Source organism: Schistocerca gregaria, chromosome 2 (genome assembly GCF_023897955.1).
Source record: "Schistocerca gregaria isolate iqSchGreg1 chromosome 2, iqSchGreg1.2, whole genome shotgun sequence".
Lineage (NCBI taxonomy): Eukaryota > Metazoa > Arthropoda > Insecta > Orthoptera > Acrididae > Schistocerca > Schistocerca gregaria.
The window spans coordinates 596529203-596548040 of NC_064921.1; the positions used below are offsets into that span (position 1 = coordinate 596529203).

Genomic DNA, 18838 nt, shown 5'->3' on the forward strand with positions numbered 1-18838 from the left:
TGTGTGTGTGTGGGCGCGCGCGCGCGTGTGTTGTCTATTTTTAACAAAGGCCTTGTTGGCCAAAAGCTCACTTTCTGATAGTCTCTTTGTTGTGCCTATCTACGACTCAGCATCTTCGCTATTTGGTGAGTAGCAACTACCCTTTTCATAATACTGTTTCATAGAATAACTATTTACTCTATTTTGAAATTAATTTTGAACACCTGTAGTTGATAATGACCATTTATTACTATCAATTCCAAAACTCTTATGGCTTCAGCATCAGTTGCATGTGACAGTCAAATTGCAGCACATCAGCAATTTACATATTTTCGTACTCGAATAATGCTATAAATTTACCTTGAACAAGTTTTGGTTAATGTTGACAGTTGAATTGGGGTTACGCATAAATTTGGCTTATCACTACCCAAGGTAATCTGGGTTCAACTTGGCAGTTTGATTGACGTTGCCAGGTAACATGAAGCTATACGTGATAGCATGATCCAAATGATGAAGCCATCAGAGCTTCAAGGTCAGTCTTAATAAATCATCATCATCAAATACAGCTGTTTGGAATTAATTATGAAATAGAGAGAATACACACTTATTCTATTAAACGAAAATTATAAGCAAAGCTAGTAATGGCCGTTTTAATGGCACCACCACAGTTTTATCTAAATTGACTTAGAGAAACCACAGGCTAATTAAACAAAAATGACTGAGCAGAAATTTGAACTCTATAACTGCCAAATATGCAAATTTTTCTTAATCTTATTTTATTTTTTCCCTTCCCCTCCTTCTGCTTCTTGTTCTTTTTATGAATATAGTGGATTTGAGTCCAAAAGCCTTGCATTCCAAGATTTAAACGTAGGTTCATTCATTTTCTATGGAAGAAAGAGATTACAAAAATGAAACCAATGGAAAAAGGTTATCTGGGAAAGCTTCAGTAATTAGAAAATTTTATAGAAAAAATATGAAAAATATTTTGTTACACAAAATCAACAAAGTCTCTCTCTTTATATACATTCACTTCATAAGTATGCATGTACATAATAAACAGTGTGACTTTGCACAAACAAAAATAAAGTTATTCGCTTTTGGCAACTCTCATTCACCTCTAAGGTTCCATTCTTTGTGACATAACAGTTATAAGGACTAGCACAGCACAAGGTGCAGAATAATTGCCGTTCAACTCTTTTAACAGTAATAACCAATAACAATCAGTCTCTCAGTTGACACTGCTATTTTAAAGAGTCAGTACACATAAACACGGTTTTTAGAAGACTTCTAAAAAGTTTACTTATAATATCTCTTCTTCTGATATCTTATTTTTATGTTTGAATATTTACATTCAAAAACATTTATCTATGTAGTACCAAAAATCATCATGTGAGGCTTTGTGACACTTCACACACTGAATAAAGGAAAACTTTTAGAAAAATAAAGATTTTTTTCACTATGAGCAGGATTTTGTCATCTTCCTGATGCCCACAATGGGTTGCATGCAGCCTTCCCAATGTGAATAGCAGTGACACAAAACCAGTGGCCTATAGCTACTGTCAGTTCAAACAAGAAGAAATAATAAATACTACGAGTTCACAATTTTTGATCACTGCTGCAAAGTGCAATAACACAACTGCACTTCACAAAGCCACAACTCTGCAGATCAACATCATATGAACTACAGTTACTACTTCTGCAAAAATATTGACAGAATATTCCAGAGATGTGCCATACCACTTAAAAGTTTAATTTTAAAAAATCTGGAATCCCACGTACAGAAGTGTTTTGTATGTAACCACTCTATGGACAGTATTCATATAAGAAAATGAAGAGCAATTACTTTTGCCTCATGGAGGCACAGGTCACGTCTGTGGGGGTAAAGTAGTTTGAGGTGGTTCTGTCGTTTTACTGTCACTTATGTTGATAGACACACTGGTGCTATCTGACACCACCTGTTGTTGCTGCTTCTGTTGGTCTTGTTGCTTCTGCTGTTGTTTCTGTTGTTGTTGTTGCTGCTGCTGCTGCTGCTGCTCCCACGCAGCAGAGGCAGGTGCAGGCAGAGGCTCCACTTTACTTAAACGCTCACTAAGAGCCTTTAGTGCTATTTGCCTGCCCAACATAAAACATAATGGATTTAGTTTCTTAGGACCCTCCCCCCCCCCCCAAATTTCTCTCTCTCTCTCTCTCTCTCTCTCTCTCTCTCTCTCTCTCTCTCTCACACACACACACACACACACACACACACACACACACACACACACACACACAACTTCAGCCCAAGATACACATTTTTTACTAGCAATACTATCATAAATGATTTTTCGAATTGGCAGGGAGGTGGAAAGTTAGATTTTTCATACATTTTTAAATATGCTTCTTCACAAAAATTAAATAAAAAGGAAAAAAAATTATCACCTAATACTGCCAACTAGTATTTTTAAAACTTTCTGATAAGTTGTCAGTACAACAAAATTCATTAACACATAGTATACAAAAATACTTTGTGCGAAAACACCGGAGTTCAAAAAAGGAAATCACAAAATAATTTATATTTGTTTTGACAAAAGGCACATATGAACTTACATATAAAAATTATTACCAATGGGAATATTTTGTAATTTGGCTAATCATTTCAGCTGCCTGAATTTTGATACTATTGAGGAAAAGTAGAAATAATATGGAATAGACGACACAGTTGATCAATTTTCACCTTATCTAACCAATGGCAAGCAGTTTCATTTCTATTAGACAGTGACAGTCAGTCTGATTTTGTACCAATTTGGCACAGTTTGAAAAAGGGAAGCAGTATCCATGTTTCACGACTGCTAATGGGTGTCCAATTGATTGGATTTTAAGGGATGTACAGAAATTTAAATAAACAAATAATAATACAAGGCTGTATTAAACGCATAATACAAAAGGCCTCTGAAATGACTTCATTTGCATCATCCCACACTATAACATTTATTGGTTACGTGAAAACCTAACTTGGATATTTCTAACATGTTTGCCCTAAGATCTGTCATTTACAGAAAACAACCATGATGGCAAAATGTTCAGAATATAATTTCTCAGTTAAACACTGCCTAATTAAAGTTTAAGAACAGATTTGTTCCTTTTGTTTTAGACAGACCATACACTCAGGTATTGCAAGGCAGTGGAAGGTTGTACAGGAGGGGATACGGGCTAACATAACTGGGACAGTCTACATATTTAAAACAAAACGTGGGAATAACATGATAATATCATTAATTTATCTTTATTATTATTGCAGCTATCCCAAAAAATAAAAAAGTTTTTGGACATTTATTTAGACATAACGGATCATAAGAATAAAAACAAGAACATTCTCTGGAGAAGATTCTACATCTACATCTACATGACTACTCTGCAATTCACATTTAAGTGCTTGGCAGAGGGTTCATCGAACCACAATCATACTATCTCTCTACTATTCCACTCCCGAACAGCGAGCGGGAAAAACGAACACCTAAACCTTTCTGTTCGAGCTCTGATTTCTCTTATTTTATTTTGATGATCATTCCTACCTATGTAGGTTGGGCTCAACAAAATATTTTCGCATTCGGAAGAGAAAGTTGGTGACTGAAATTTCGTAAAAAGATCTCGCCGCGACGAAAAACGTCTATGCTGTAATGACTTCCATCCCAACTCGTGTATCATATCTGCCACACTCTCTCCCCTATAACGCGATAATACAAAACGAGCTGCCTTCTTTGCACCCTCTCGATGTCCTCCGTCAATCCCACCTGGTAAGGATCCCACACCGCGCAGCAATATTCTAACAGAGGACGAACGAGTGTAGTGTAAGCTGTCTCTTTAGTGGACTTGTTGCATCTTCTAAGTGTCCTGCCAATGAAACGCAACCTTTGGCTCGCCTTCCCGACAATATTATCTATGTGGTCCTTCCAACTGAAGTTGTTCGTAATTTTAACACCCAGGTACTTAGTTGAATTGACAGCCTTGAGAATTGTACTTTATCGAGTAATCGAATTCCAACGGATTTCTTTTGGAACTCATGTGGATCATCTCACACTTTTCGTTATTTAGCGTCAACTGCCACCTGACACACCATACAGCAATCTTTTCTAAATCGCTTTGCAGCTGATACTGGTCTTCGGATGACCTTACTAGACGGTAAATTACAGCATCATATGCGAACAGTCTAAGAGAACTGCTCAGATTGTCACCCAGGTCATTTATATAGATCAGTGCAAAAGAGCATTCTGAAACAAAGTTCTCAGTTTCATAGGAATAAAAACTATGAAGCATACTCTCTGACCACAGAGTACTATCTCACTACCTCCCCTCCTCCTTGATTAAGTTCTCAGGAAAGAGGTTAAAATCTGACATCTCTGGTTCTCAGTTTGTTTTTATTTGTGTTCCAGAGAGAGAGAGAGAGAGAGAGAGAGAGAGAGAGAGAGAGAGGGAGAGGGAGAGAGAGAGATGCTGAGAAATGTTTATTGCATATTATTTCTGTACCGAAATGGAAGATTTATAATTAGCCTTTGTGAATACTGAAAAAGATTATTCTTCTGTTATTAGCAAATCACAAACTCCAGCCTCAAGGAAGGAAAATGCAGATAGTATAAAGGAAATTCGACACCATTACAGGGCAAATTTTGGGAAAGGAATTTCAGATGAGCAGATAATGAAAAAAATTCACAATATGAAGTAACAAAGTGTAAGACTGATGTAATTAAGATGAGAAACATTGAGATCATTCTAAAAAGTTGAGAACATATGTCTTTGAAATTTTTAGATGGGGATAAATGCAACTTATGATTGGAAAAATACCTGGTAAATCCCTTTCTCTCCATTTTTTGTGTTCTTAACATTTTGAAATTGTGAATTAGTAAAACATTTGGTTTTTTATTCTGTGAAACTGATACAATTTTTGGAAAAACCTGTCTGATACTAGACCACTTTTCTGTAAAATTAGCAGTGTGGCATGCATAAAATTGGACAAACCTCTCCCACATTTTCGTATAAACTGTCTTGCTACATATACTCACTTCAAAAAAGTGAGTTGTGACACACTCTGGGATTACTGCTTTTCAATTTGCTTTAGAAGCTCCTGCCATAGGAGGTTCCACCTGTACTAGTGTCTCTTCCTCGGGGCTAGTCCAGAGTTCACTGATTCCAACTGTATTACCTTGAGCACAAGCAATTTTACAACAAATACAAATTGTAATAGAAACTCCCCATATCTACTGGGTCCAGAAATAACAATACCTCATACTCACCCATTCTGGGGCCTGAGAGAGTGCCAAAATGACACAGATTAAGCATGGAAAAAATATATTAAAAACAAAGATTCCAAGACTTACCAAGCGGGAAAGCGCCGGCAGACAGGCACATGAACAAAACACACAAACACACACACAGGTCTGCTTGTGTCTGTGTATGATCTGTATCGAGTGTGTGTGTGTGTGTGTGTGTGTGTGTGTGTGTGTGTGTGTTGCGCGCGAGTGTACACCTGTCCTTTTTTTCCCCTAAGGGAAGTCTTTCCGCTCCCGGGATTGGAATGACTCCTTACCCTCTCCCTTAAAACCCACATCCTTTCATTTTTCCCTCTCCTTCCCTCTTTCCTGACGAAGCAACTGCCAGTTGCGAAAGCTCGTAATTCTGTGTGTGTGTTTGTGTGTTTTGTTCATGTGCCTGTCTGCCGGCGCTTTCCCGCTTGGTAAGTCTTGGAATCTTTGTTTTTAATATATTTTTCCCATGTGGAAGTTTCTTTCTATTTTATTTACATCAAGATTAAGCATGGAGATAGATGAGACTATGAATTTTTCTAATGCTGAATGTCCTGAAGAGGAAGCAGCAGAAATTGCTAAGATAAAGATAGACTGAATTTTGTAATGTCACAGTATAACACTGTCTTTTTTAATTACTATTTTTTTAAATTGAATGTTCATTTACAATCTTTATTGTCCTAATGCCATAACCTCTTAAAGAAATGATTCAGTATAAATTTCCTTTCAGTGAAATAATAAGAGTAACACGTACCCAAATACCTTCACTACAGCCTTAAAACAGTTATTTGGTAAAAGTAAAATAGATGAGAGCGGAGGAAGAAAAACACTAAATTGCATTTTGTGATGTGACAGCAGAGCACTACTTTTTACTTTCATCAAAATGGTATTTCATTATAACTGAAGAAGCAAAAATTATAAAATTACAAAAAAAATGCAAGTTAGTTTATTTATAAAATATTAGGAACAAACCCACACATTACAGTTGATATATTACATTTTAACAATTTCCCATCTCCTGTTTGTTCTAGGTATACGTATGTCTGCTGGTTCCTCTTCTCCCAGTGCTGGAAGATTATAGTTGTTTTCACTAGATGCTCAAAATCCTCATATCCTATTTGTTTTGCTAGATTGTACAAAATAAAACAGACTAGAATCACACTAGGGTTTTTGTGTGGGCAAGCCTTACTTTGTCTTGCAGAATTCAGTAATATCTTTTCACCTATACCAAGCATCGTTCAATTATCAACCTTTCCTTACAGCAAAGTCAGCTGTATGTCCTCTCATCAGGTATTTCGGGATTTGGAATGTTGTCATTAACCATGGTGCAATACTATTTCCTTGATCTCCAAAAATTAAAGCACTGCACTGGTTCTCTTATAATATAGAGCATGCATCCAAGTTTCTCCATATCCTTAGCATCATGTACAGACGCAGGCCATGAAGCATCAAAACTAGTGAAATTTTATTTTAATCACATGTTGCTTGCACATTTGCAGAAGGAAAGCCCTTTTGATTTTATATATATATATATATATATCTCCACGTGCAGAAGGTACAATCGAGGAAACCCAATGCACAATGAAACCGATATCCTGACAGCCACAAACTTTTCCTGTTTCTAGTTCATTTATGTTTCTCAGAAATCAGATCCACAACAGTGCTTTTTCTGGTAACCTGTACAAAAAACATATGAAAATGTCAGTGACAACGACTGCCTGGTATATTCCTAAATCTTCTTCTGCACCACTAAATAGTGCAAAAATGTTTCCATTTCACATTTTTGGGAAAGGGCGCTGCCTCTTCTTCTTGATTTTCAGTAAGAAAATTATTTACCAGCCAAATAAGGTTTACACTGTTAAATCTATATAAACTTCTACTGTTTCTTTCTTCTGTGTTTTTCCATGCTACATGAATCTTTTTTTCAAGCACCATACATTCTGCCATCTTCACTAAAAGCACTTGGTAAAACTTAACCACAACAGAACATACTCCACTCAGAGTATGCTACAAAGCTCTCTTCAAAAAAACTGAGAATGTTGCCATCTTGTGAGAAACGTCTCTGGTTTTATTCACACAATACTGGAAAAAGTTCTTTGTTTTGAGCAACATCCCCCACCCTTTTATTCATACTGCGAATATTCTTGGATTAAGAATATTCTCCAACTTGCTATAATCATGTGAACCTGATAACATTCTCCAAAATGCCAAGTACTATGTATGTTCTCCATTTTATTCATACAAGCCAATAAGATTTTACCAGATATATTGGATTAGGAAAATACGTGGGACAGAAACAACGGGAAGGCCAAGAAAGAAAATAAATCTTCATCACCATGGAATAAATAGGATTAAACATAAATAATTACAATCCTGCACAAATCTATATGCAAACAAATGAAAATAAATAATGTACAGTTAATGAGGAGGGGGAGGGGGACTGAAGGGGGAGGGAAGTAAATCTCCAGCAGTGTACATTGTTTAACTCAATTCACTATTTTGGAGGTATCGAAGAAGATCGTAACATTTACATACAACAACTGATGTATATGTTGACATTATTCTTTGGGGGGGGGGGGGGGGGGAGAAACTAATATTATTCAATTCATCCCTTCCTTCACAAACAAATTTCCATGTCTGGTTAGGATTAAACCATTTTTCCTTATATTTCTTCTTATTGCAGCTATGCTGTTTATTACTGACTGAGATAATACACAATAGTTCTATCCTTGTATTTATTGAATTTCTAGGGGGTAGGACTTTCATAATTTATAACATTTACCTGCGTCTTTCCATATCCTGTGGGTCAATGCCAGGCAAACTAATAGTGATACCTGCAGGAGCAGACATATCATACCGCCGTACCATTCGCCTGCATATTCCCATACGCACGAGAAATCCATGCACAGTGTTGCTCAGAACTGCAATGGGTGGTTGCAGTACATTTGGGAAGAAACTGCAAGAACAGATACAAAGCATTGAACACAATCATTAGATATACACAGTGATTCACAAAGATATGCAAATATTTTAATATGTTATTCCACAAGAAAAACTAAAGAAAATAGTTGATATAAACATTGGTCTGCAAATGTTTAGTTACAGAGTTACCCCTAATAAAAGATTTTGCCTGAAATTTAGCAACTTCGCTAATATGAAGCCATTGCAAAATTGTACAAGGTCAAAATAAAGCACAATTTCCATTTATTTTGTTGTTATTGGTCTGCTGAATCTAATAAAACATATCCCAAACGAGTATCTGCAGTAGTTTTCCAGAACATCCAGAGAAGCTAAGATTATTATACAAATAAATTTGTTTTTTTCCATTAAGAATGGAGAAACATTTATGTCATCGTTGGCAACCGTCAGTGAGTTGTTTCAGTCATTTTCTAACCTTGAAATGAGTTAGTTTTGTTTATGAGGACAGTTAATACACGTGAGGCATTACTTGCTCGCATTATGAATGCAATAGATGAAATTAAGAACACTCCTGTGAAACTGAAAAGAGCAACATAATTTGTTCATACACGTGCAGCTAAATGCATTGAACTTGGTGGAGACATTTTTGAACATATTGGGAAATTGTACGTAGACTGTACAACTTCCTTAATACTGAACTTTGTTTTTTCCTGTTTAACATAAAGTCACGTGTGATATGGTATTAATAAAAGCAGATTATCTGACACATTCAAACAGTTTCTGTTAACATTATTAGCATCATTTTTCCAAAATTAAATTCTCTACTATTTCTGTTGAAAACTTTATGCAATTGTTTGGAATTTAGAAAAAAATTGGGCCAAGTAGTTAATAAATTAAAAATTTTACGAAATTACATCTTTGCTTCTCTGGATGTTCTGGAAAACTACTGCAGATACACATCCGGGATACACATCTGGGTCATATCTCAGAAACCACTCAAAATAGGGTGTATGTAAACGTTTTCTCAGAAACCACTCAAATAGGGTGTATGTAAACGTTTTCTATCACACAAACCACTCAGAATAGAGTGTATGTCCACATGAAGTTTTTTCCTTCAAGTGATTGTTCCAGTCACAATATGACCATTTCTCCTGAGACACCCTGTATAGCACTCATCTGATAAACCCCTACTCATCACAACAGTAGGAAGTAAATGCAAGATCTGGTAAGAGCATGAGAGTAGGGATGTCAGACACTACGAACAATAAGTAAGGTCTGCATACGCTGCAGATGTCAGTTCAGCATGTCACAATCTCAACTTACTGCAATTAGTCCTACTTACTGAAAAATTTAAGCCTGCATAAAGTGTTCCATGAGAAGAATTGTTGGTAATATATTGCTACTAGTAACTAACAAGAAAACAATACATAAGCTGGCATAAAACATTTTAATTCGAACTGAAGGACATTTTACATACTTGAAACCAGTGACCAAACTGATCACAGTGTCAGAGCTATTTTAAGAAATTACTAATTGCAACAAAAAAACTGTTTGTGAAAACAACACACAAACTGAAACTCAACATTTTTCATTACTAATTATCATTTTTATTTGTGACTGGATTCTTTATGGTATAAGGAGTCACACCTGTCAGTTGTCTTGTTCCTGAATTTTGGCACAATTCTCTGCTGTCAATGTTTTTACTCACTGTTCAGATGCTGCAGAAACTGCTTAAGGCAGATAATGTTCCTTTAGCTGACCCTTACAGAGTTTGTGCATTTATTATGGAAAAATTAAATGCAAGGTACAACATTTGTAGATCTACTGACCAATCCAACAAAGCTGCTTTACCATATATTCTCTAGCTATCTGGTTCAGTGTATCCATTCCATATTTCATTTTATTGTAATATTTAACAGCTATTGGAAAACACTGAGAACAAGAACATTTTTATATTTCTTGCCTTAATAACCAGACAAGGCTGTATTTTCATGTGTCATAATATTTGTTTCATACAATGGTGCTTTTGATATTATTCTCTTTTCTTGGATAGTTCACTGTACCCAGTTGGCTTAACCCCTGCTCTTAAATAATCTGGTAATCAGATGTAATGATTTGGAAAAATATTATCTGTGGTTACATTTCTTCCGATTCAAATGCACTATAAGTTCCGTGACATGTTATTCAAAAAGGGCTTGTTTCTCTGACTGATATTCATTCTTCCCCAGCTGCATGTATATTTGACGTGCGCATTCACCGCTAACAGAATTTAAATATCAAATTTATCTCATGTCACTGGAAAAGAACTGTTCATAACGTGTGATGTTTTGACCCACCCTGTAAAGTGGGGGACAATCTTCAACAAACCGATTACAAACTTGTGACACAAGAAAATTGTCTGTTTTGAATCTTGTTCACTGATATTAAAGTCTAAAACTTTCATATTCTCTTTAAATCTGTCTTGATGTTTAACAAAAGAAATGTGATCCCAAGTTTTCTCACCAATTCCCATGGGCCAAACAAGCCTCCAGCATACAAAACTGCAATTTATGCTTCTAGCTCACAAAGAGAAACATACTATTTGTTGTTTCCACGTTGTCTATGACATCCTGTCTCTACAAACATTTTTAAATATTTTAGCATTACGTCACCTACAAACTATCAGCAGTATAAAGTTTGATGTTTCTCTCCACAAGTGATGTTTGTCCTTCAGACTGGTGTAAAACATTTATTTTATAGTCTTACAGTTGCATTCAAGACACTACGAACCTCCAACTCTGTCCTGTCTTTTCTGAATGGCACATAAAGCTGGTGAAGGTAACTGAAACTTCTCTTGCCCTCCTTGTCTCCCTCTGCTGGTTAGAATATCTTCTCTTTCTGAATATCCATTGGTGTAACTTCTCCAGACACATTGGAACAAAGCAGGTGAATGTTTTCTTCCATCTTCCCCCCCCCCCCCCCTTTTATGACGTGCACAGTACAAAAATCTTGAAAATTAACTCAAGGCTTTATTATCCATGCCCTTCCTTTTGTTAAGTGGAACTAACAAGTGAAATCAATTTACCTAGAACCTGTGCTAATTACAAATATCAGTAATATAAAAATTTGTTATCATTTTCACATGTAAACATGTACCTGATAGCCAACTTTCTGATAATTTAGATGAAAAAGCCATGTAAAGGACAGCAGCATTTATACAGCTAATGTCGAAAATATGTTAGCAACTTCTAGTCTTTTTTAGTTTCAGAGTAATTAGCATTCATACCTAAAACATCGTTGCTGAAATAGAATATAGTATTTTGTCAAACTAGGCAGCATAATTCAATAGCAAATACTGTTTTGAGCAAATTTAGACTTTCTCTATGAATCTCAATGATGATGTCTTCTCAGGTTATCAGTCAAGTCAAGGCATCATTCAGCGGCAACATTTCAACAAGTTTCCTAATTCTTATCTTCAAGTGAAGTCTTCTCAGATTATCAGCCGAGTCAAGGCGTGTTCTGCAGCAACGTTTGAACAAGTTTCATACTTGTTACCTTCAGATGAAGTCACTTTGCCTGAAGATGACAAATGAAAAACTCATTGAAACATTGCCGCAGAACAACGCCTTGACTTGGCTGGTAATCCAAGAAGACTTCATCAATTAATGTTTTATCTAAAGGATCACATTCAGAAGAATCTTCCTCCACTGTTCAATTCGAGAACATAAACATTTAATTAAAATATGTAAAAAGCCAGTGAACAACAATAGATAAATGTAGTTCTAATTATTATGATTTTATAAAAGAGAGGCTGTTGGAGGCCTTTTTAGTCAGTATGCAGGAGGTCATGAAATTTGCAAGACCTATGTCCACCTTTAAGGGAAAATGTATTGCAGACAAGTTAGCACAAACTGCAATGACTACTGTGTGTTAAGTTTTATCTAAATTTCACATCCAGATCATTCTGCAATTTAGTGATTGTTTTCAATGAATTACTGGACAGGGAGCATGTAATTATTATTATTATGGACTGTGCTAGACTTCAACAATGCTCCACGTGGTAACAAGATCAGAATATGAACAGAGTTATCTCCAATAGATGCTTACTGTTTGCATTGTTCACTGTATTAATATGACAGCTAGATTTTAAGGACAGCAATTTGAGAACTTTATTCAATGACTGGGTTAAAAATTTGTTTGCCACACATGAACTTTTGTGTCACTTCAGTGTTCAGTTACTGCACTCAAACAATCACATCATAGGACATCAACTGAGTGCGGTATGTGGCTAACCAATTATCTGTGCATCATAATAATTACTGACAAACCATAGGTTATTCAACATCAGAGTGCAGTTAAAGTGTCTGAACTGTAAACCTGATGTAAACCATATCATTTGAAATAGCTTACTTTCGACAATTTTCAGCCAGATTTGACTGAGGCAAAGCCAATGGAGGCAGGTTAGCACATGTAAATAAGTTTATACTTCAACATCACAACTATATTAATATGATTCAGTACTGGTTGGTAAATAACAGTGGTTTCCAATCTTTCTGAGACCGCCCTTGGTGCGATCAGATTTCAGACAGCAATCTCCCTGCCCTCCCCCCCTCTTCTTCCATCGCCTAACTAAACCTTAAAATGAAAAAGAATTTTCTGTGAATGCTTATTTTTTAAATGACAAAAGATATATGATATTTCATTCAGATGTTTCATTACATCATGAACTAATGAATCAATGACACAACTGGTTCTGTTTGTTTTTAACATATTCTTCTCAGAAAAAGGAAGTTAACTATCCATATTGAGGGTAGCCAGTTGTTACACAACATGTTTCCTCTGCATCACTCCTCTCCCCAGCAACCCACAGTCTGCAACTCCATTTAAAATCAACCAAATTAAAAAGAAAACCTTAGGCCTATTGTTTGTATATTACTAGATTGCTGGACTACTTACTTCGGACTGGCAAAAACTGGAAGACTTCAGACTACCAATAGTCCTACAGGGAAAAGGTGATATGACAGAATGCTCACAGTATCAACCAATTTGACTGTTCTGTCAAACCATGAAGATCTTTGAGCGGCTTATAGTCACCAGGCTCCGCGCAACTGTTTCTATCACCCCGAATCAATGTGGGTTTATCAAAGGAAGTAGAACCAAAGGTGCCATTCATGCTGCTCAGTTATTTATTGAGAAACGCTTTAAAACAAACAAGGATATTCATATGTCATTCCTAGATCTGGAAAAGGCCTCTGAAATGTCCCATATCAGCTTATTTGGCACGCATTACGATCTCACAAGCTTACATCTAAACACTAAACACTAACAGGAAGAGTGTAGGAAATACAGCAGTGAGCAGCCATTATATAGTTACTGTTGTGGTGTGCTGTCAATTAGTTCTTTTATTGTTCCAAAGTAAATAATGAAGGAATTTCTGATATACTGCGGAAACTACCTATATCCTGGAGGTCATTTTTATGAGATATTTAAGCATACATCATGTGTGACGTATATGTCTCAACTTTTCTGTCATAGAGGCATGGTACAAAGTATGTATGTAATGGGTGGACTATGTGAACAAGATGATTATCATGAATTCACATCACAAGCTGTAGCCTCTATCACATTGTGCCACACACTAACATTAGTGTTCAAATAAAAAATGTAATTACTGAACAACAGAAAATCCATGCAGGAATATCAACAATGCAGGAAAAATAGATTGCTACTTACTGTAAATAAGACATGTTAAGCTGCAGACAGCACAATTAAAAGAGACTTACACCAGGCTTTTGGCCACTGCTTTCATCAGCACAAGAGACACACACACCATTCATACACACATGTACGCACACCTCACACACACAACTGACTGCCAACTGTTGGCGGTCGTGTGTGTGTGTGTGTGTGTGTGTGTGTGTGTGTGTGTGTGTGTGTGTGTGAGAGAGAGAGAGAGAGAGAGAGAGAGAGAGAGAGAGAGAGAGAAGGCTGTGGCCAGAAGCTTTATGTAAGTGTCTATTGTGCTTATCTGCAATTTAACAGGTCTTCTTTATGATAAATGTAATTATTGGTAAATTATGTATTAATCTTACACAACAGTGATATATTAAAGATCTTTTCAAAGCAATTTAGATTCTTGACTAAAATACAACTGAACCCTTTTGTTTTTACTCCTCTGTAAATGGCAATGAAGCACTGTACCCCTCAAGGAATAATTAGCTCCAGGTTGGAAACCACTGGTATACAATCATCCATTTGTTTTTTAATTTAACTACTTTTTGACACTTACTCTTGACATCCACTGTAGATCTTCCAAATATTACATTACTTGCTAGTGTAACAACTCATGGGTACTGTTCAATATTTGCATCATGGTTTATCAACAACAAAGCACTTTAGGTATAGTGTCATTCGATATCAAGTGGATGAGTTTTAGGAATCATCCCTACCTGAACATCTCCAATTTTAATTAAATATTACAAAAATGTTCCCAGTTGAAAAAAATTAAGCTCCGCAAAATCTGAGGTCAAGATATGAAAGTTTCAAGGTTTCAGGAGGCTTTCAGTTAATGGATGTATAATGTCATGCTAGCTCTACAACACTTTTGCCAAATTTAAGAAGGCTTAAAATTGAAACTAATACTACTAACACAGTGGAAATATTTGGATCAGAAACAGAACTTTTTATGCTCTTGACACTCTTAAAGAGCGACCTGGAGACACTGGAAGGTCTCAGACTGATTATATAATAGTAACCAAATTTCATATTGGGTCAATCCATATGAAGTGATTCAATGATGGTTGTTTGACCATTTTTAAATATTTTAATTTTTTATATGTGATGGCCCTATATTTGAGAAGTTCAAAACAGTTTTTAAAAATAATTTATCTTGCACCTTTACTGGATGGTGGCCATTTTTATTTGTAGGCATGTGTCGATTTTTCAGTCTGGAGACGTCAGCAAAAATTGGAATATCTCTGCATTGGGTTAAGTAAAAACATTGCAATTGACATGACTGTTTTTAGAAAAATGTCCTCTACAACATTGTCTCTTACACAAAATACCCTAAATTCAAAAATAACCAGTCAAAATGACCTCCAAAGTTTGGTATCCAAATTTTCAAAAATCCACTATTCCGGCGCAAAAATAACAAACAAGGAGCGATATGAGAGTCTATTTTTTTCCTGTAGTTAGATATCATACACTACTAGCCTCATATAGAGCAAGAACACTTACAAATGTTTCCTTAATTTTTTACGAATTTTTGAAATTTGAAAATTTTCATTTTTTGTGAAGGTTGGGGTTAGTTATCTCAAGTGGGACTGAATATAAAAATATTATTTTTGCACAGTTTGTACATCTATATTATGGGAACATACTGTAAATATTTCAACATTGATATCTGACTGTGAACAAAGATCTGAATTTTTGAAAATGAGGAGATAATTCACATTACTCTACAACTGATCTTATGGCTGTTGCCTATCTAAATGGTTTATTATTTCATTGTAATAAAATTTAATTGTGACATATATTTAGTTAACACTATCACCCAATTTTCATTTAGTTTATTTATTTTTAATAATGCAATATTAAACAATAGGGACTTTCACTTTTGTTCTATGTTAATAAAAATGCCCATTTATGTTTAGGTTTATTGTCAATAAAGAAGTACATTATTGCTGGGTGTGGCATTGTTGTAGTCAGTCTGTTTTGAGTCTGTTAGAGTGGATGTTTATACTTCATCGAGAGTGTAGAATGTGTTATGTGCTTTGTTCTGTGTGTAATTTGTAATTAATTTTGAGAGATTAACTGGAATGCAATAACATGGATGAACAGTGCTCTGACGCACAGATAGTGAGTGAAGTGTGTCATAAAACAGTTTATGGTTCAATTTCCAAAAAAAGTTGAAAAATTTCAATGACATTGATGAAGTTAGACAAACTTTGTTTAAATTTAAGTAAGTTATTTGTAACATCAGTGTGTGAGTATGATGAGAAAAAATATATTCTGAAGTACAATCCCATTTTTAGAAGGAAGTGCTGTGATCCACTTTCCCAAGTTCATAAAAAGCCTAATTGAGGGAAATAAAACTTGAATATCTGTCCTTGTTATGTGAGAGTGAAACTACTTCCCAAGTGAAATGTAATGGGATTCCTGGAAATTCCCTGTGCCCAAATGGTTACTCAAAAATATTTGTTGTGAATCCAGAACCAGAATCATGTAACCTTGTTCCTAATGTGGAAGCAGTTAGCATACTGAATTTTGCTTGTTCTAAGTTAGATGTATCTCCTACTTCGAAAATAATAAAATTAAGTAACAGAAAAAGAAAAGCACCTATTGAAAATAAGGTACAACAAATTTCAGCCAAAATTAGAAAAGATGTGGAATCATTCTTTAATAATACAGATACCAACATTATTTCTAAAGAAGAAGAAAACCTACCATAAGCATCATCTGACACTGAATATTTGAGCTTAACAGAGAATTTAAAAATTATATGTTCAGTGACATCTAAAGAGGAAAAAGTTAAAATTTTAAGTTTGCTCCCTGACACATGGTCAAGAGGGAAAAAGATATTTCATGAATGCAACATTTCTCATCGTTTGGTTAAACTAACCTGAAAATTAGTGGAAGAGCAAGGTATTCTTCCAGTTTTAGGAAAGAAGAAAGGAGTAGGTATAAGTGAAGAAACAATTAAAAAGATCCAGCAGTTTTTTAAAGATGATGAAAACAGTAGAATGTGTCCAGGTTGCAAAGATAGCAAAAGAGTTCTTATAAATAAAGTAACAAAGCAGAGATGACTAGTGCTGTCAAGTTTAAATGAACTTCATGTAGCTTTCAAAAATTCTCATCCTGAATGCAAAAATGGAAGGTCATAATTTTGTGACCGCTACCCTAAGTGATGTATTTTGGCTGGATCCTCATGGACACACTCCGTGTGTGTTTGTTTATATCATCAAAATGTCAGAATGATGATTGTGGGTGCAAAACTCAGTGACCTTAACTACAAAGAGTTACCAGAGCCAATGGTCTGTGACACTAACAGTTATCACTGCATAATGAGTTTGTGTAATAAATGCCCTGATAAGAAAACCATTATCGAATTGTTTCACAAATGTGAGGAGGAAATGCCAGACAGTATTACCTTCAAAAAGTGGGTCACAACTGACAAGGGCAGAAATGATAACAATGGTTAAATCTCAGGAAGAGTACTTGGAATCTTTAATTGATAACTTACAAAAACGCAAAAGTCACCACTATTTTCCTAAAATCCAAAGTAAGTTTTTGAAGGGCAAACTAGCACAACTTCATGAAACTGAATGCATAGTGCTAGCTGATTTTGCAGAAAATTTTACATTTGTGATTCAGGATGCAATACAAGTATACCACTGGATCAACAACCATGCAACAGTGCATCCATTTATTCTCTACTTTAAAAATGAGAAAGATGAAGTTTGCAGTTCTTCAATTTGCATTCTAAGTGACTACTAGGAGCACAACACTTTGGCTGTACATGTGTTTCAAAAATATGTAATAAATTACATAAACAAAAATTTTCCCACAGTTGAGATGCTGATATACTTTTCAGATGGAAGTAGTAGTCAGTATAAGAACAAAAATAATTTTTCAGGTCTGTGCAACCACAAAGTAGACTTTGGGTTGGAAGCTGAATGGCACTTTTTTGCATCTTGCCATGGTAAAAATGCATGTGATGGAGTAGGAGGTACAACAAAACGTGAAGTTAGTTAAGCCAGCCTACAAAGACCAATCACAGACCAACTTCTCACAGTGCAGGACATGTATGTCTTTTGCAAGGAATAACACTTCAAACCACATTTGAAAACTGTATAGCAATAGAAGGAACAAGGCATTTCCACAAATTCCTTGGCATTGAAGAAAACTTATTTCGATGCTATGAAACATCAGAAACCGAAATTTATAAGGATCATTGTGTCAGTAAAATTACATCTCTGTCTTTAACAATGAATGGCATAGTGGCATGTGTGTATGATGGACAGTGGTGGCTTGCAGAGGTTGAAAGAATAAGTTTGGAAAACAATTATGTTTTTGTGCATTTTTACCTCCCTGCTGGCCCAAGAACATAATCCAAGAAATCGACTAGTGACAAACTTTGGATACCAATGAAAAATGTTTTAAAGAAACTTTCAGTGCTTGAACTTGCCACAGCAACTGGGGCGGGAGGGGGGGGGGGGGGTCTTATACCATATCACAGAAGCTGTCTGAAGAAATAAGTGTTCTTAACATTCACCACCAGGTTTAGGAACAGTCACATCTTGAAGGATGTTAATTGAGAATATCTATTTTACGTATGTCAAAATAATATAAATGTTAATTTCAGTGATGTTTCCACTTTTGTATATAATTCAGTACCTTACTTCAATAATAACTGATTATATCCCGCCAATATCACACATGAATAGGCAGCAGCAATAAGATCAGTTGTAGAGTAATGTGAATTATCTCCTTGTTTTCAAAAATTCAGATCTTTGTCCACAGTCAGATATCAATGTTGAAATTTTTACAGTATGTTCCCATAACATAGATGTACAAACTGTGCAAAAATAATATTTTTATATTCAGTCCCACCTGAGATAACTAACACCAAGCTTTATAAAAATGAAAAATTTCAAATTTCAAAAATTCATAAAAAATTAAGGAAA

The 18838-nt window shown here is 35.4% G+C and overlaps 1 protein-coding gene across 1 annotated transcript in view; it reads right to left on the reverse strand.

Annotated features, from left to right (window-relative positions):
* Window positions 1-937: 937 nt before the first annotated feature.
* Window positions 938-18838, reverse strand: part of LOC126334516 (transmembrane protein 115) — a 61332-nt gene continuing 43431 nt past the window's right edge. The window contains exons 2-3 of the mRNA XM_049996867.1: window positions 8038-8211; window positions 938-2091 (exon numbers count right to left, since the gene is read on the reverse strand). Of these exons, the coding sequence (XP_049852824.1) occupies window positions 1845-2091; window positions 8038-8211 (421 nt within the window). The 3' untranslated portion in view covers window positions 938-1844. The remainder of the gene's footprint in view (window positions 2092-8037; window positions 8212-18838) is intronic.